General features: G+C 37.7%; 1 protein-coding gene across 1 annotated transcript in view; it reads left to right on the top strand.

Annotated features, from left to right (window-relative positions):
* The window catches only part of LOC114642571 (serine/threonine-protein kinase MRCK alpha-like), a 141,338-nt gene that overhangs the window by 107,374 nt on the left and 18,498 nt on the right, over nt 1-15,466 (top strand). Inside the window, exons 11-18 of the mRNA XM_051927174.1 lie at nt 104-346; nt 3,469-3,579; nt 10,263-10,513; nt 10,613-10,718; nt 14,028-14,152; nt 14,277-14,382; nt 14,570-14,718; nt 15,087-15,175. Of these exons, the coding sequence (XP_051783134.1) occupies nt 104-346; nt 3,469-3,579; nt 10,263-10,513; nt 10,613-10,718; nt 14,028-14,152; nt 14,277-14,382; nt 14,570-14,718; nt 15,087-15,175 (1,180 nt within the window). The remainder of the gene's footprint in view (nt 1-103; nt 347-3,468; nt 3,580-10,262; nt 10,514-10,612; nt 10,719-14,027; nt 14,153-14,276; nt 14,383-14,569; nt 14,719-15,086; nt 15,176-15,466) is intronic.

The raw sequence follows: 15,466 nt of genomic DNA on the forward strand, positions 1-15,466 counted from the left end.
CCACAAAACTGTTCATACACTAGACACCTTCAGGTATGTTACTGGGTTATGTTATTAATAGCCATCTGAACATTTTTAACTTATGGCCTTCTTTGATTTTCAGGAGTTAGTGGAGGCACAAGAAAAGTTGAAGGTCCTGACAAAGGAATTACATGAGGCCCAGACTAAGCTGAAGCAAGCTGTTAAAGAATTACAGGACATGGAAGAAAAGCAGACAGAGACTCGTTCGCAGAGGCAAAAGCTCTCACGACAGTTGAGGGATAAAGAAGAGGAGATGGAGGTGGTGATGGCTAAAGTTGAAAGCCTTCGCCAGGAAGTGAGGAAAGTAGAAAAATCTAAAAAGGAGGTAATTCACCAAGTTGAGCAGTTCATTGAGCAATCTTTTTGTGACCTACCTCACTGTATTTTGTGTTTTAGTGTATTTCTCAAATGCTGCCTAGTCTACAAGCAGTCTGGTGCTCCTAAAGCGTGAAGTGTTCAGAACTGCAGTTGCAGAGTGCATTATTTTGTATGTTTGTGTGTGTAATATACAATAAATAAATAAGCTGTTAATCTGAATGGGGTCAACCTAAATTATTATTGTTGCACCCATGGTATTTGTTGACATACTCCTAGGATTAAAGCCAAGCTCACCAAGTAAAGTGCATTGAATGAATTTGTGTTGACCATAAAATGCCTTTGATGTGATGTTTTTTGGTGCGTGTGACATAATGTCTAACTGAAAACATACATTTACTTATTTGGCTAACGTTTTTATCCAAGGCAACTTGCAACATTTATGATACGATTGGTTACATTTCTTTTTGGATTTCCAATTGGAGCATAGGCAGGTCAAGTGACTTTCTCATTGTACCACAGTGTCAGTATTGGGATTTGAACCCACAACCTCAGGGTCTGAAGTCCAAAACACTTCAACATTTCAAACTGTTAGTGGAGTTAAATCTTCAAGTATTTATTAGTCAACTTTAATGTCTGTCTGGCTGATGCATATTGGGAGCTTTTTTGAGTTCAATATGCACAGAAAGCAAAGGATGGGACTTGAAAGCAACCACCTGCTTACCAGTTTTTTCAGATCAGCACATCTTCTGGAAGTGCCAAAGTACAACTGCTTGCAATTCATCTGCATGTTTTGGACAAAGTCAAGGTCAGGACTGAAATGATTAATCTCCAAGATGCTATTAAATCCCTACCTGCCAGTGTAGCAACCTCATCAATTATGCCTGCTTTCGTTTAGTTATGAAATATTTGCCATATCTGTAGTCTTTCATTGACTACTGTATAAGTTATCATTTTCTTTCAAATTTCTTTATTTCTTATATCTATGTACTATATTAATCAATAATGAATTTGTTTTTTTTCCATTTCAAAAACAATTTATGCAGAGCTGTATGTTTACAATTGAAGTTTGCACCAAGATGAAAGTTTTTGCAGGAGGTGCCAATTGACTAGTAAAAGAAAATTGCTAAGATTCAGGAACTGGCACTGTCTATGGTAAGGGTGCCAAGTTTTCCCAGAAAGCTGCAGTGGCTGCACGTTTTTGTTCCAATCCAATATCTTATTCATAAGCTGATTATTGATGAATCAACATTTTCATTAATTGCTTATTTAGTCTTAAACATCTACATTTGCTATTTTTTTTTAAATTATTCCTTGTTTTCTTAACCAACTGCTAATTAACAATGAAATGCAAAAAAACTTAAAGACCAGCACTTCATCATCAAGGTTGGTTATGTATACACAGTGTGTATGTTCAACATCTGTTTAATTTAATATTTGGGAAATAAATAGTAAAAAGTGAAAGACTAGAATTGCTCATCTTAGGTCTGTGAATCATTTGGGTGATGTGACATGTTGTGGAGGAATTAATACACTTTTTGAACATTCCCTACTTCTATCATATCTTCACAACAGTACCCAAAATGTAGTTTATTTCTGCTGCTGTGTATCTTTGTAGCAATTAGGCAAAAATTATGAAAATCTAGTTATAGTTAGTACATTTTGGCCTTATAATAACATCAGATTTTTAATTTTGGCATCTTGATATAGAGTCCATGGTGGAAATCGTTCTTGGCTTCACTCTTTACTTTTATAACAGCTTTACAGTATAACAGAATCAAGTTTCACATTTATGATCTGTGAAGTGGGTTCTCTGAGCAGACGTGCTGCTTGTAATCTGATGTTAATTTTTTTATTAAACTAATTCTGTGGATGTTTGTACTCTTAGGGTGGTGCATACCTTAATTTGGTATGGAAGTGCTTTATCAGGTAAAGATTTTAAGGGCCGGTTCTTAAATCTAGAAAATACAGCTTTTTCTGTAAAACCTTCTGGACAGTGTGACGCAGCACGGGGTTCAGTGCATTTGATATGTATGGATTCTAGGTCATTTTGAGAAGGATTTAGAATTATTAGATAATTATGTAATGTATAATAAAAATATAAGGTGTTTCAATAAAAATGACATCCTGTATTTTACTAAGTGTTGCAATAGTAGAATTAAGTTGCCCCTTAAAGAATCTATGTACTAGCTTCTTGGAACTGCAAGCCACAGAGGGTTTTGTGTGTCAGATTTCTATTACATACCTTTCCCTTGTGTAGTTGTGCTTCCCCCCAGCAGAGCAATATTTAATTTTGGTTAAATTATAAGGATATGAGGTATCATTTTTGGCTTTAATAAAAACAATCACTCATCCTTTTTTTTTTTTTGCTTTTTGGCATTAAGAAATTCTCCGCTTGTTTTTGATTGATATCTACCTTTTATGTCTCTTACTTTCTGTTTCTTTTATAAGTTATCTCATAAAATGGTAGAACAGGACCTACTAGTCAGTGAGAGTTATTAGAGTTATCAGTGACAGACCCAACCTTACATCTCATTGTATTCTGTCATAGGTGGGACATTCAACTACCTCTACCGTACATTATAGAATGCACCAGGAAGGAGGGGGCAGCCAGTTGATTTAGATAAAACCATCTTAGTTTTATATTTTCATTATTAACAAAGATTCTCAAAGGTTTATTTTTGCTGAGATCTACATATATTGGAGTTAAGTATTCCTGACTTCTATTGGCATTTAGTGTTATTGGCATTTAGCTTATTGTACTGTACTTTACATTGCCATTAACTTCAATTCGTATTAGAAGCATTTAGAGCCTACTTTTAACAATTTTAATAATTTTAAAATCTATTTGTATGTGTGTATTGTGATTAGCTTAAAGACACTTTGTGGAACATTTATTATTTGAAGAATGTTATTAATTACCTCCTGTCATAAAATTTGCCATTGCATCATTTGCCTCGGTTTCTTTTTCCCTTATAACATTTTAAATTGGCAAGTTTATTTTTATCGGGTAATCCAAGATTTGAAAATGGAGCAATTTATTTTTGTGACTATTCACTATAAGAATTAGGGTGTAATGGCAATTCCAGATGTTTTGAATAGTTTCTAAAACGTATTTGTGTGTTTTGATAGCTAGAGATCATGGCTGAGGAGTCAGGTGCTGAAGCTGCAAAGCAACGTAAACTGAGAGAAAGGAGTGAATCATATGGCAAACAGCTAGAAGAAGAGCTGGACATCATAAAGGTTAGTGTGCTCATTTATGTGCCACTTTTTCTGCAAACAATTTATATATTGAAACGTCTTATTTATTAAGACCTATGTAATTCTGCATTTAGGATTGATTTTCTCTTAGCAACAATAATGAAATCAGTGTACTTAATCAACACAGAGGAAAATATTTTGAGAGCAAACAGGTGAATTGTGTATGTATGACCTAGTTCCTTATTAGTGCTTGTCAGTGAAATTCACCAAAATGTTTTTCACAGCAAAAATAACTGTGTTCAGTGGTAACCTTGTTTGCCTAACATTTTCCTAGTGACCGACCTAAGCAAACATTTTTTTTTCCAACTGTTCTATGATGCTTTGTGAAGCCAGCGTGACATCACAGAGCAGTAGCAGCTATGTGCTGAATTTTCACAAGTGCTTACTGTAATGCCAGGCATACACATTGTGATATTAAGAAATTATGGGCAAGTAACTACTCAAACTAAATGATAGAGTCACCAGTCATATATGTGCTCAAATTGTGCAAGCAGCCTGATTAACTTACTACAATGTGAGAGCTCAGACTATATGTGTACATGGCCCCAGTGGGCAGTTTTCCCAATGCATAAAAACAGGATGGCAATAAGCTTCTCAAAATGTTAACAAAAAAAGCACACTTGCCTATTGCCGTACTGTGCTTTGAATGTACAAAGAAAAGAAAAAGGCATAAATGGACATGCGGATGATTAAAGTACAGTCAATATGGTCTGTCTCTTTCACCCAAGAGAACTGAACCTTTGTAATCATTTTACTTTACCATTGTGTTTATTTCGGGTTCTTCCAGTAAAAGTTGCCCAAGATGCTTTTGGCCATTTAGTTCTATGCTATATATAATTAGATTTTTTTTAATCAAAAATGTGAAAATGAGCATGACAATGGAAGTACCCAGTGTACAATATATTGTGATTTATGCACAATGAAATTTTATAGCAACATCGGAAAATCATCATGCTGCCAACATGGCCGTTACTGGGTTGCAGGCACAAGAGGAAAAAAAATAGGCCATTTTAACTGCTGAGATGTACTTAAACACCCCCATTGACAGTGCCAGCCCATATTTTCTCTTCCCTCACTGTACAGTTTTTACCAAGGGAGAAAAAGTTGCTTTTCCACTCGCAGTCATTTCAACCTCCCAAGCCCATTTTTAGACTTTGAGTGCTGCATGTGGGTTATCAGTGAACTTAAAAAGGTAAAATTAGGTCCTAAAGCCACAAAGATTAAGAAACACAGGTGGACTTACTTTTTTTTAAATAAAAAAAAAGCTTTAAAAATTGTGCCCGGCAAATGATATTAGCGGATTTTAATGAGAGTATTACCATAACGGGATACATAACATTATCTATGCAAATTAACCATGTGCACAGTTGCAATCCAAAACAACCCTTAAAGGAGCTCTCCCACTCCCTCTTCTCTCATCAGAAAACACAGGGCACACTGTGAAATAATAAAAACTAAAAACATATTACTATTTACAAGGCATTTCTTTGTTCTTGATGGGACAAGAAAGTGCGAAGCACCTGCACAGATGCAGCTGGAATGTCTTTTTTTGTTCCTGTGTGACTTCAAACAATTGAACGAGCTAGTCCAACACAGCTGTGTTGAGGCATGGCCAATTAGTGCCCCAACAGTAGAACTCTGCAAGTGCAATGATCTAAATATTTACTTATTACTAGTCTGTGCCCCTTTGTTGTATCTTGTTTGTAATATTCATTTTGTCTCCATCTTTTGTTGCATGAGGCACGGTGGTGCAGTGGTTAGCACTTATACAATACAATACAGTTTATTTTTGTATAGCCCAAAATCACACAGGAAGTGCCGCAATGGGCTTTAACAGGCCCTGCCTCTTGACAGCCCCCCAGCCTTGACTCTCTAAGAAGACAAGGAAAAACTCCCAAAAAAAAAACTAGTAGGGAAAAAATGGAAGAAACCTTGGGAAAGGTAGTTCAAAGAGAGACCCATTTCCAGGTAGGTTGGGCATGCAGTGGGTGTCAAAAGAAGGGGGTCAATACAATACAATACAATACACAGAACAGAACAAATCCTCAATAAAAAATTGAAAATTTTTTAGAAGTACGGAGCAGAATTTAACAGTAGATGATATCACATAATAAGATTTAGATAATTTTAGACTCCTGGAGACCTCATCCATCAAGCTGCCTCCCCCATTTGGCCATTCCATGGCTGAAACAGTGTTGGGCCAGCCAATCCGATGAAAGGACCCCTCTTTCTCACGATTCCTGCAATCCTCCATCAGGGATGACTTTACCTTAGGCAGGCAAAACAACTTGGCAGGTGGGCCATGGCACCAAGTGCCACATTTGAGTACCGAGAAGAGAAACAGAATAGGTGAGGGTTAGTATCCAATTCTAACTATCATGTTACTTATGTTTTAGTGCTAATGGCTAACAACAGAGATGCAGTATGTACAGTTAATCAGCAGCTCTAGTCAGGATATGCTAAACTGAAGTAGTGAGTCTTCAGCCGGGATTTAAAAGCTGAGACCGAAGGGGCATCTCTTATAGTAGCAGGCAGACCATTCCACAGTTTAGGGGCCCTGTAACTAAAACCTCGACCTCCCATTGTTATTTTATTAATCCTTGGAACCATAAGCAGACCAGTATCTTGAGATCTTAATGTGCGCTCTGGTTTGTAAGTCATGATAAGTTCAGACAAGTAAGCTGGACCTCGGCCATTTAATGCTTTATATGTTAAAAGGCGGATTTTGAAATCTGCCCTAAACTTAACCAGGAGCCAGTGTAAGGATTTAAGAACTGGAGTTATGTGTTCGTATTTTCTTGTTCTTGTAATAATTCTTGCAGCCGCATTTTGTATTAACTGGAGGCTGTATAAAGAACAGTTTGAACATCCAGTGATCACTGAATTGCAGTAGTCAATCCTACTAGAGTCAATCCACTTCTGCCTCACAGCTCAGATTATATATATATATAGTGACAATAATTTGTCCAGCATGATTGTCAGACTTTACCTTAGCCCCCAGGGACATTTAAAAGACCATTGCACCATTATAATCCACTCAAAACTAGTTAATTTCTTCCTTCCCCCATTGACTTCAATGCATTTCGCCAAGTTTGTTGAATATTGCAGACATTTCCATGATTTTACTGAACTCCCGGCAAAGCAAACTCTGCAATGTTCCCTTATCACTATTTTTTTTTATTTTGATGAGTATGTTTTTTGTTTGCTGGATGTGTTTTATACTGTAGTTTGCCAGGAAGTATTACTACACAAATGCAAATTTATAGTAGAGTGACATTCTTGATTTTTGACTTGCATCAGTTAATCACTTGAGCTAATATGCTAAAGATTAACACGGTGCAGTATTAGCACAAATGTTTTTTTTCCAATAATGAAGAACTTCACTTTTTCCATTTTCAATAGCTGTGAAGTAGAATGACTGTAGAATCTATATATAATATATAATTGCAAAGTTGACTGCCCTACTCATTTACTTACTCATTAACATAAAAGCTGCAATTTGGCAGAATGGAACATTTAGGCCAGTAGGTATCCTCTGAGATTGGACACTTCCATACAGTTAGGTCCATAAATATTTGGACAGAGACAACTTTTTTCTAATTTTGGTTCTGTACACTACCACAATGAATTGTAAATGAAACAACTCAGATGCAGTTGAAGTGCAGACTTTCAGCTTTAATTCAGTGGGATGAACAAAACGATTGCATAAAAATGTGAGGCAACTAAAGCATTTTTTTAATACAATCACTTCATTTCAGGGGCTCAAAAGTAATTGGACAGTTGACTCAAAGGCTATTACATGGGCAGGTGTGGGCAAGTCCGTTGTTATGTCATTATCAATTAAGCAGATAAAAGGCCTGGAATTGATTTGAGGTGTGGTGCTTGCATGTGGAAGATTTTGCTGTGAACAGACAACATGCGGTCAAAGGAGCTCTCCATGCAGGTGAAAGAAGCCATCCTTAAGCTGCGAAAACAGAAAAAACCCATCCGAGAAATTGCTAAAATATTACGATTGGCAAAATCTACAGTTTGTTACCTCCTGAGAAAGAAAGCAAGCACTGGTGAACTCAGCAGCGCAAAAAGACCTGGACGTCCACGGAAGACAACGGTGGTGGATGATCGCAGAATCATTTCCATGGTGAAGAGAATCCCCTTCACAACAGCCAACCAAGTGAACAACACTCTCCAGGGGTAGGCGTATCAATATCCAAGTCTACCATAAAGAGAAGACTGCATGAAAGTAAATGCAGAGGGTGCACTGCAAGGTGTAAGCCACTCATAAGAATAGAAAGGCTAGATTGGACTTTGCTAAAGAACATCTAAAAAAAAGCCAGCACAGTTCTGGAAAAACATTCTTTGGACAGATGAAACCAAGATCAACCTCTACCAGAATGATGGCAAGAAAAAAGTATGGAGAAGACGTTGAACAGTTCATTATCCAAAGCATACCACATCATCTGTAAAACACAGTGGAGGCAGTATGATGGCTTGGGCGTGCATGGCTGCCAGTGGCACTGGGACACTAGTGTTTATTGATGATGTGACACAGGACAGAAGCAGCCGAATGAATTCTGAGGTGTTCAGAGACATACTGTCTGCTCAAATTCAGCTAAATGCAGTCAAATTGATTGGGCGGCGTTTCATGATGCAGATGGACAATGACCCAAAACATACAGCCAAAGCAACCCAGGAGTTTATTAAAGCAAAGAAGTGGAAAATTCTTGAATGGCCAAGTCAGTCACCTGATCTTAACCCAACTGAGCATGCATTTCACTTGTTGAAGACTAAACTTCAGACAGAAAGGCCCACAAACAAACAGCAACTAAAAGCCGCTGCAGTAAAGGCCTGGCAGAGCATTAAAGAGGAGGAAACCCAGCATCTGGTGATGTCCATGAGTTCAAAACTTCAGGCTGTCATTGCCAGCAAAGGGTTTTCAACCAAGTATTAGAAATGAACATTTTATTTCCAGTTATTTAATTTGTCCAATTACTTTTGAATCCCTGAAATGAAGGGATTCTGTTTAAAAAATGCTTTAGTTGCCTCACATTTTTATGCAATCGTTTTGTTCACCCCACTGAATTAAAGCTGAAAGTCTGCACTTCAACTGCATCTGAGTTGTTTCATTTAAAATTCATTGTGGTAATGTACAGAACCAAAATTAGAAAAAAGTTGTCTCTGTCCAAATATTTATGGACCTATCTGTATATCGATATTTAGGAGGTATAAACACTCCCTACGATAGTAGAAAAAGTAAATACCCCAAAATCACAAAAATGCTTTGACTGATTTGATTGAAATTTGGTGATGTTGGATTCCCATTATCCCTACTGTTATCTGTTTGAACTCCAAAGAATACCGTTCCCTGTAAGTGTGTGTTGCAATGAACATCAACAAAAGCCAGGTCATTAGGAAAAGGAAGAATTGATCTTTGGCAGGAATATTTTACTCATGTGTAAGTAGCATATTCAAGACTGAGCAGCATAGTGGTGCTATGGTAGTGCTGCTGCCTCACAGTAAGAGGACCAAAGTCCATGTTCTGAGCCCTCCTTACATTGAGTTTGCCTATTTTCTCTGTCAGTGGCATTGTAAGATTTAGCTGTCTGAAGCAGGACAAACCCCCCCCACCCCCACCCCGTGGAGTTTGTAGTGTGTAGTCTAAGGGACATTTAGGTCATTTATTGAAAATGCTCCTCAAGAAGTTTTCACAAGTTGTCCATGCATATTAGAATGATAAAGGGTGGTTAGGCTGTCAAAGATTGCTGGATTATAGTCCATGGGACAAGATAGAAGGGAGCTTTCAAGCATCAGGGGTGGAACATCTAAAATCAGGGGCAAAGGACATGGAATAAAACCCCATCTGCCGCTACCCCTAACCACAACATGATCACTGCTCCTTCTGTCTGTGAGAGTTTCCTCCATGTGATCTGTATTTCTTCCACAGTCCAGAGGCATGCAGGTTAAGTGGTTTGGCAATGCTAAATTGGCTGTGGTGTGTGGATTTGTGTTTACCATCCCAGTCAAAGGATATTGCCTGCCTTGCACCCTATGCTTGTTGAGTTAGACTCTAGTTCCCCAGCAAACCTGACCAGGATTAAGTAGGCTTAGCGAATGGTATGGTATGCTATACTCAAGGGTATGGACCTCGGATAAACTAATAATATTAGCCCTTTGGGTGGGGGTGGACAAACAAATATTGTATACAGAAAAGTACTTGGTTACTTACATAGTAATTCTGATGCATCTGTTTTAACCCCCTGCACTAAAACTGAGGCCTATTATCTTGGGTCATTACTTGGACAGAGCTAGGTAACCCAGGTAGTATCTCATATTTGCGACTCTTTCTACCACTCTGAGCTAGTCCAATGAGAAAAGCGCATTTAAAGAATAAACACCTCATTGAAGTTTTTTCCATCAGCAATATACTGAACCAGGTAGATACGTAATATGGGTGGATGAAAGAATAATGAACCTAGAGTTTACCTACTTGTTTTTAATAATTTTAGTTAAGAATTATTTATGTAAACTTTTCAGAAATTACTGAAAACCAGCTCCGGCCTCCTACATCCTTGAAATGAAGCAAGTTAGAGAACGAAGAATGTTATTTTATCTATTAGAAAAAAAAACATGTATTGTAAGGTCATATTAATAAAAGAAATTCCTTTCAGAAGAGACCAGGACTTCCTTCGAGTCAGCTGGGAGTGCCATCTGATACCCTACAAGAGCTCTCTCGATTACGAACTGAACTTGAGAGACTGCAGGCAGAAAAAGACGAGGAGCTATCCCAGCATGTCTTACTGCACACAACAGAGCTGAAGACTGTTAAAAACGAACTTAGAGACAGTGAGAGTCAATTGACAGCATTGCAAAGTGAAGTGAACATGCTGAAAGAGAAACTGGACAAGGCTAGAAACCAAAGGTATTGTGAGGAAATAAAATGACAATTTTTAAGATAACTGAATGTAAACTAAGATGCACACTTGCCTTAACTTTTTTACTTGTTAAATTATTTATTTAGTTTTCAAGAGCATGAGGAAATGTTAACAGAACTTCAGCACAAACAAGAGCGAGAAAAGAATGTTCTGAAGGATGCAATGAAAAAGCTCAGTGAAGATGTGGAGAAGGTTCGTATTTATCTTCTTAAGAGCATTTTTGATTTAAATTTGAATTCTTCTAGTAAATGTCAATAAATGGCCACTGCTCCAAAACAACAGTAGCATACTAGGCTTGTAAAAAATGTCAAAAACCTATGTTTCAATGTCCGTAACAATTGGAAAAGATAAAAAATCTGCTGCCACCACATACAGTGAAACCTCAGTTCACGACCATAATTCGTTCCAAAACTCTGGTCGTAACCCGATTTGGTCGTGAACCGAAGTAATTTCCCGCATAGGATTCTATGTAAATACAATTAATCCATTCCAGACCGTACGAACTGTATGTAAATATATATATATATATTTTAAGTTTTTAAGCACAAATATAGTTAACTATACCTTAGAATGCACAGCGTAATAGTAAACTAAATGTAAAAACATTGAATTACACTGAGAAAACAAACTAACACTGCAATAGTTTGCGCTATAGCGCTACGAACCACTCGCTAAAAACACTTTTTTTTAATGAGTTTTAAGCACAGGGAAAAAAATGAACATTTGAAAAATCCGTAATTTAATAAACCACCAAGAAAAGTAACATTGCAACAATGCACGGTACGAACTGATCGCTGTAAACAGAAGTGAAAACAAAAACAAGCCCAGTGCATTCTTTAGCTGCCTTCTACCTTAAGCGTCCAGCTCTCTCTCTCGTGTGTGCGTCTCTCTCTCTCTCGTGTGTGCGTCTCTCTCTCTCTCTCGTGTGTGTGCGTGTCTCTCTCTCTCTCTCGTGTGTGCGTGTCTCTCTCTCTCTCTCTCTCGTGTGTGCGTGTCTCTCTCTCTCTCTCTCTCGTGTGTGCGTGTCTCTCTCTCTCTCTCTCTCGTGTGTGCGTGTCTCTCTCTCTCTCTCTCTCTCTCTCTCTCTCTCGTGTGTGCGTGTCTCTCTCTCTCTCTCGTGTGTGCGTGTCTCTCTCGCGCGCCTGTGTGTGTGTCTGTCTCTCTCTCGCGCGCCTGTGTGTATCTCTCTCGCGCTCACGTGTGTGTTTGTGTGTGTCTCTCTTTCCCGCGCCTGTGTGTGTGTGTGTCCCTCTCTCTCTCTCTTGCTTCCTCGCTCTCTGCACAGGAAATGCACAGGGAGAGACTGGACACGTACAAACTGAAAAGGAAACTGGCTTGTTCGTATATTGAGTGTGTGGTCGTGAACAGATGCAAAAGTTTGGCGAACTTTTTGGTCGTAAACCGATGTGTATGTGTTCCAAGACGTTCGTGAACCGAGGTTCCACTGTAGTCCAATTTGACACCTTTTTTTTTTAACAGAATCCTGACTGAACTGCTGTTAGAGGTGCATAAACCTTAGAGAAGTATGCCAAAAAAAGGTACAGGAATTGATTTTTAAAATTTCCAATCAATTCCACATGCAACAGGCAAAACTGACACATCTTTCAGAGTTTGTAGGCCTTTTGCAAAACCTACTGAATAAACTCTGGTAAGACGCTTCTACCTTGGGTCTTGGAAGCGTTTTACAGTCGCTGCTTACCATCTTGAAAACACCATACAATATTGCTAAGGCATATGTCTTTCAAATAATGTGCTGAAGTTTACCTCAATCAGGCAACTTCCACAGAATCTCAGAAATCTATTGACTACTGATTAAACTCTGATGCTGCATAGCCATGAGTCCTAGCATTGTCACTGTGTTTTCATAAACAAGCCGCAAATAAAGTAGCAGCTGGATACAAGAAACCAAACCACCAAGCTAATCATAGCAGAAAGACTACTGAGTGGACTTGAGCTTCAAGAATCCCTGATGTCCAGTCTGACACGTAAATAAGAATGTCATTGTATTGTATACACATAACAATGATTGTACACTTGCAACACTGCATTTTGTTAGATTACAATGTGGAAAATCATTGTCATGAGTCTGACTTTTAGAAGCTGCTCTGCTAATATTGCTTCAAATATCGGGATTCTGTCATACGTTGGAATCAAAATCAATCTGATTTTCCTTAGATTGCAAAAAAGTATATTACTTGACTGCCTTTGTCCCAGGTGCTAAGTTAGTTTCATGCCCCAGGTGAAGTAAGCAACAAGTCTGCACACACTTCAAATCAAATATTTTAAATACATTTTACTCAACAATTTGCCCAAAGCGGACACTATCAATTGCAGTCACATGAAATAATGGATATAACACATACATTTTATTTTAAAAGATATTAGGTATACAAAAATGGATTGCATTAAATTTCAATTTTACATCACTTGTTCATTATTCATATATTTCATGATTGACTGCTAAATATTTAGTACATAACCCTGTATTCTGCATATAGCCTAGCATCTGCAGTTGACCATGCAGAATTTGAGAACTGTCGTCTTGTTATTTAAAAAAAAAAAAAAAAAGTAATTAAAGATCGCCTTATTATTGGTACCATTTATGTCATGTCGCATCATTTTCTAATCTGCTTAACCCAGACCAGGGTTGCAGAGGGGTGGAGCCTATCCCAGTTAGCTTAAAGTGCAAGGGTGTCAGTCCATTATAGGGCACACACCCACACACCAAATACACACAAGAGCTAATTTAGTGTGCCAATTCATCCAGCCTACATGTCTTTGGACAGTGGGAGGAAACCGACACAGGGAGGACCCAGGATGCAAACCCTGGTTTCTTTTCTACAAGGCAGTAGTGCTACCCTGGCACCATTATTATAGTTGTAATTAGATTACTTAGTCATAGTATGATTGGAAATTGTTGTCGGGTGTTGATCATATAGCTGTGCACAAAAAAGGCCACCTTCAGTTCAAACTGCTTTTTATCACATTAGTCAGTCTTACTGGAGTTTTGTGGTGGGGATAAAAATATGTGAACAGCAAAAATATAAGATATTGCTATTTGTTGGATTTATTTTATGTGTGTCAAGGATGGGAAGATCTGCTAAGGTATTTATTATTTTAAACAAAGTTTGAAAGACTATATTGGAAATCTTGTTCAAATACATTAAAGGGAGTAAACTGCATCTTGCATTTAAATTTAAGCTGTAGATTTACAATGCCTTTGTTGCCTGATATTTCTCAAAGCTGTGTAGAGTAAAAGTAGCTCTGTTTTCATAATTCTAAATTTAAAAAAAAAAAAAAATCTTACCCACAAAAACAAAGCTTTAACATGGTGTGTCACATTTTCTACTGCTATTCATTCATGCCCGTGTTTTGCGTAAAGGTATAAAGGAGTTTTACACGTCACGATCTGTGGAACTAAATATTAATACAGTCTTACACTCTCAGCAATGGATTCAAGAATTTTATTTTTTCTGTTAAATATTTTCCTTTATTTTTTAGCTTTCAGAGGAAAATGACAAATTGCAGGGCAGAAATAAATTATTAGAGGAAGAAATACAGTCTTTGAATGAGAAGAAGGAAGCCATTGCTAATTGGGAAGCGCAGATTACAGATATTCTTCAGTGGTAAGTGGACTTTAGGGTCATTCACCTTTTATAAAGAACATTTTTGTTTTATATTTGTGATAGCTAGAATTACTTAATAAGAAAATGCATCTAAGGAGATTAATTTTGTTCATTTTCATTTTAGGGTCAATGATGAGAAAGACTCTCGCTCCTACCTTCAAGCCCTCACCACTCGTTTGTCTGAAGAGATGGAAAATCTCAGAGCTGTAGATCGCTCTAGTGCAAAACAGGTAAACAGGACTCTGGGACGGGGAAGCTCAGTGATCACTGGCTTTGTTAATGGAGCAGTTTTTGTAAATTTGTCTGTGTATTAAACTGATCATTTTAATAGGAAGCCTGCTCCCTTTACATTTTGCTAAACAATTTCTGGAAGGTCTAGCATATATCCACCAGTATTTATTTTTTTGCCTCCATTAGGACAATCAATGGAAAGCACGCCGACTTCAGAAGATGGAAGCCTCTGCACGCTTAGAGCTGCAGTCTGCGCTGGATGCAGAACTCCGAGCCAAACAAGGTCTGCAGGAGGAACTTAACAAGTTGAAGGCAACCAGTCTGGCATGTGAATGGTGAGGCAGAGTTGGGCTCTTTTAACAATGGGAATGTTTATTTGAACATGAATTCTCAAACTATTTAATCCTTCAGCAGTGGGTACGAGGCAGGGTCCAGCCCTAGAAAGTGAGGCTGGATCTGTAAGGCAACAGCACCGACCATCACACACATTGTGCTAAAACCTCAACAATGTTATAGAATGGTGTATTTAAAAAAAAAAAATCATAACTGAGACAATGTGAACATTTGTTTATAGTTTAATATGCAGAATACTGCAGTGATTTTAATTGAAACTTCATACTTTTCTAACAGCTAACACTGCAGAGATTATAGTTATGATAAAACCACAACTTAGTAAAAGTATGTACTCTGTTCAAATTTTCAGTAAGCTTCAGGAAGCAGAAAAGCAGAACAGTGAGTTAAAGGCTGAAGTGGAGAGACTTAAGAATGAGTTGAAGTCACAGGCCTTTGAAGGTAAGCCTGCTCTTTCACAACATACAGTATGTCTGTGCTTACCCACTTCGTCATCTTTGCAATTTGTTAAATATTATGTCGCTAGTACTCACCCTGTTTATTTAGTATAAAAGTTAAATGTCATAATACCCCCAATTTTATAATTTTTGTAATTTTCATGGTTTTTTTTTACTTTTTTATTGTCTGTTCTTCGTGTTCATGGAATCTTAAACGCGATCTCTTACATACTGTATGAATTTAGGCAGGGCTAGATAATATCATATTATGAATTAATCAGATTTGTCAATTTAG

This window comes from Erpetoichthys calabaricus, chromosome 1 (assembly GCF_900747795.2).
Source record: "Erpetoichthys calabaricus chromosome 1, fErpCal1.3, whole genome shotgun sequence".
In the NCBI taxonomy this organism is placed as follows: domain Eukaryota; kingdom Metazoa; phylum Chordata; class Cladistia; order Polypteriformes; family Polypteridae; genus Erpetoichthys; species Erpetoichthys calabaricus.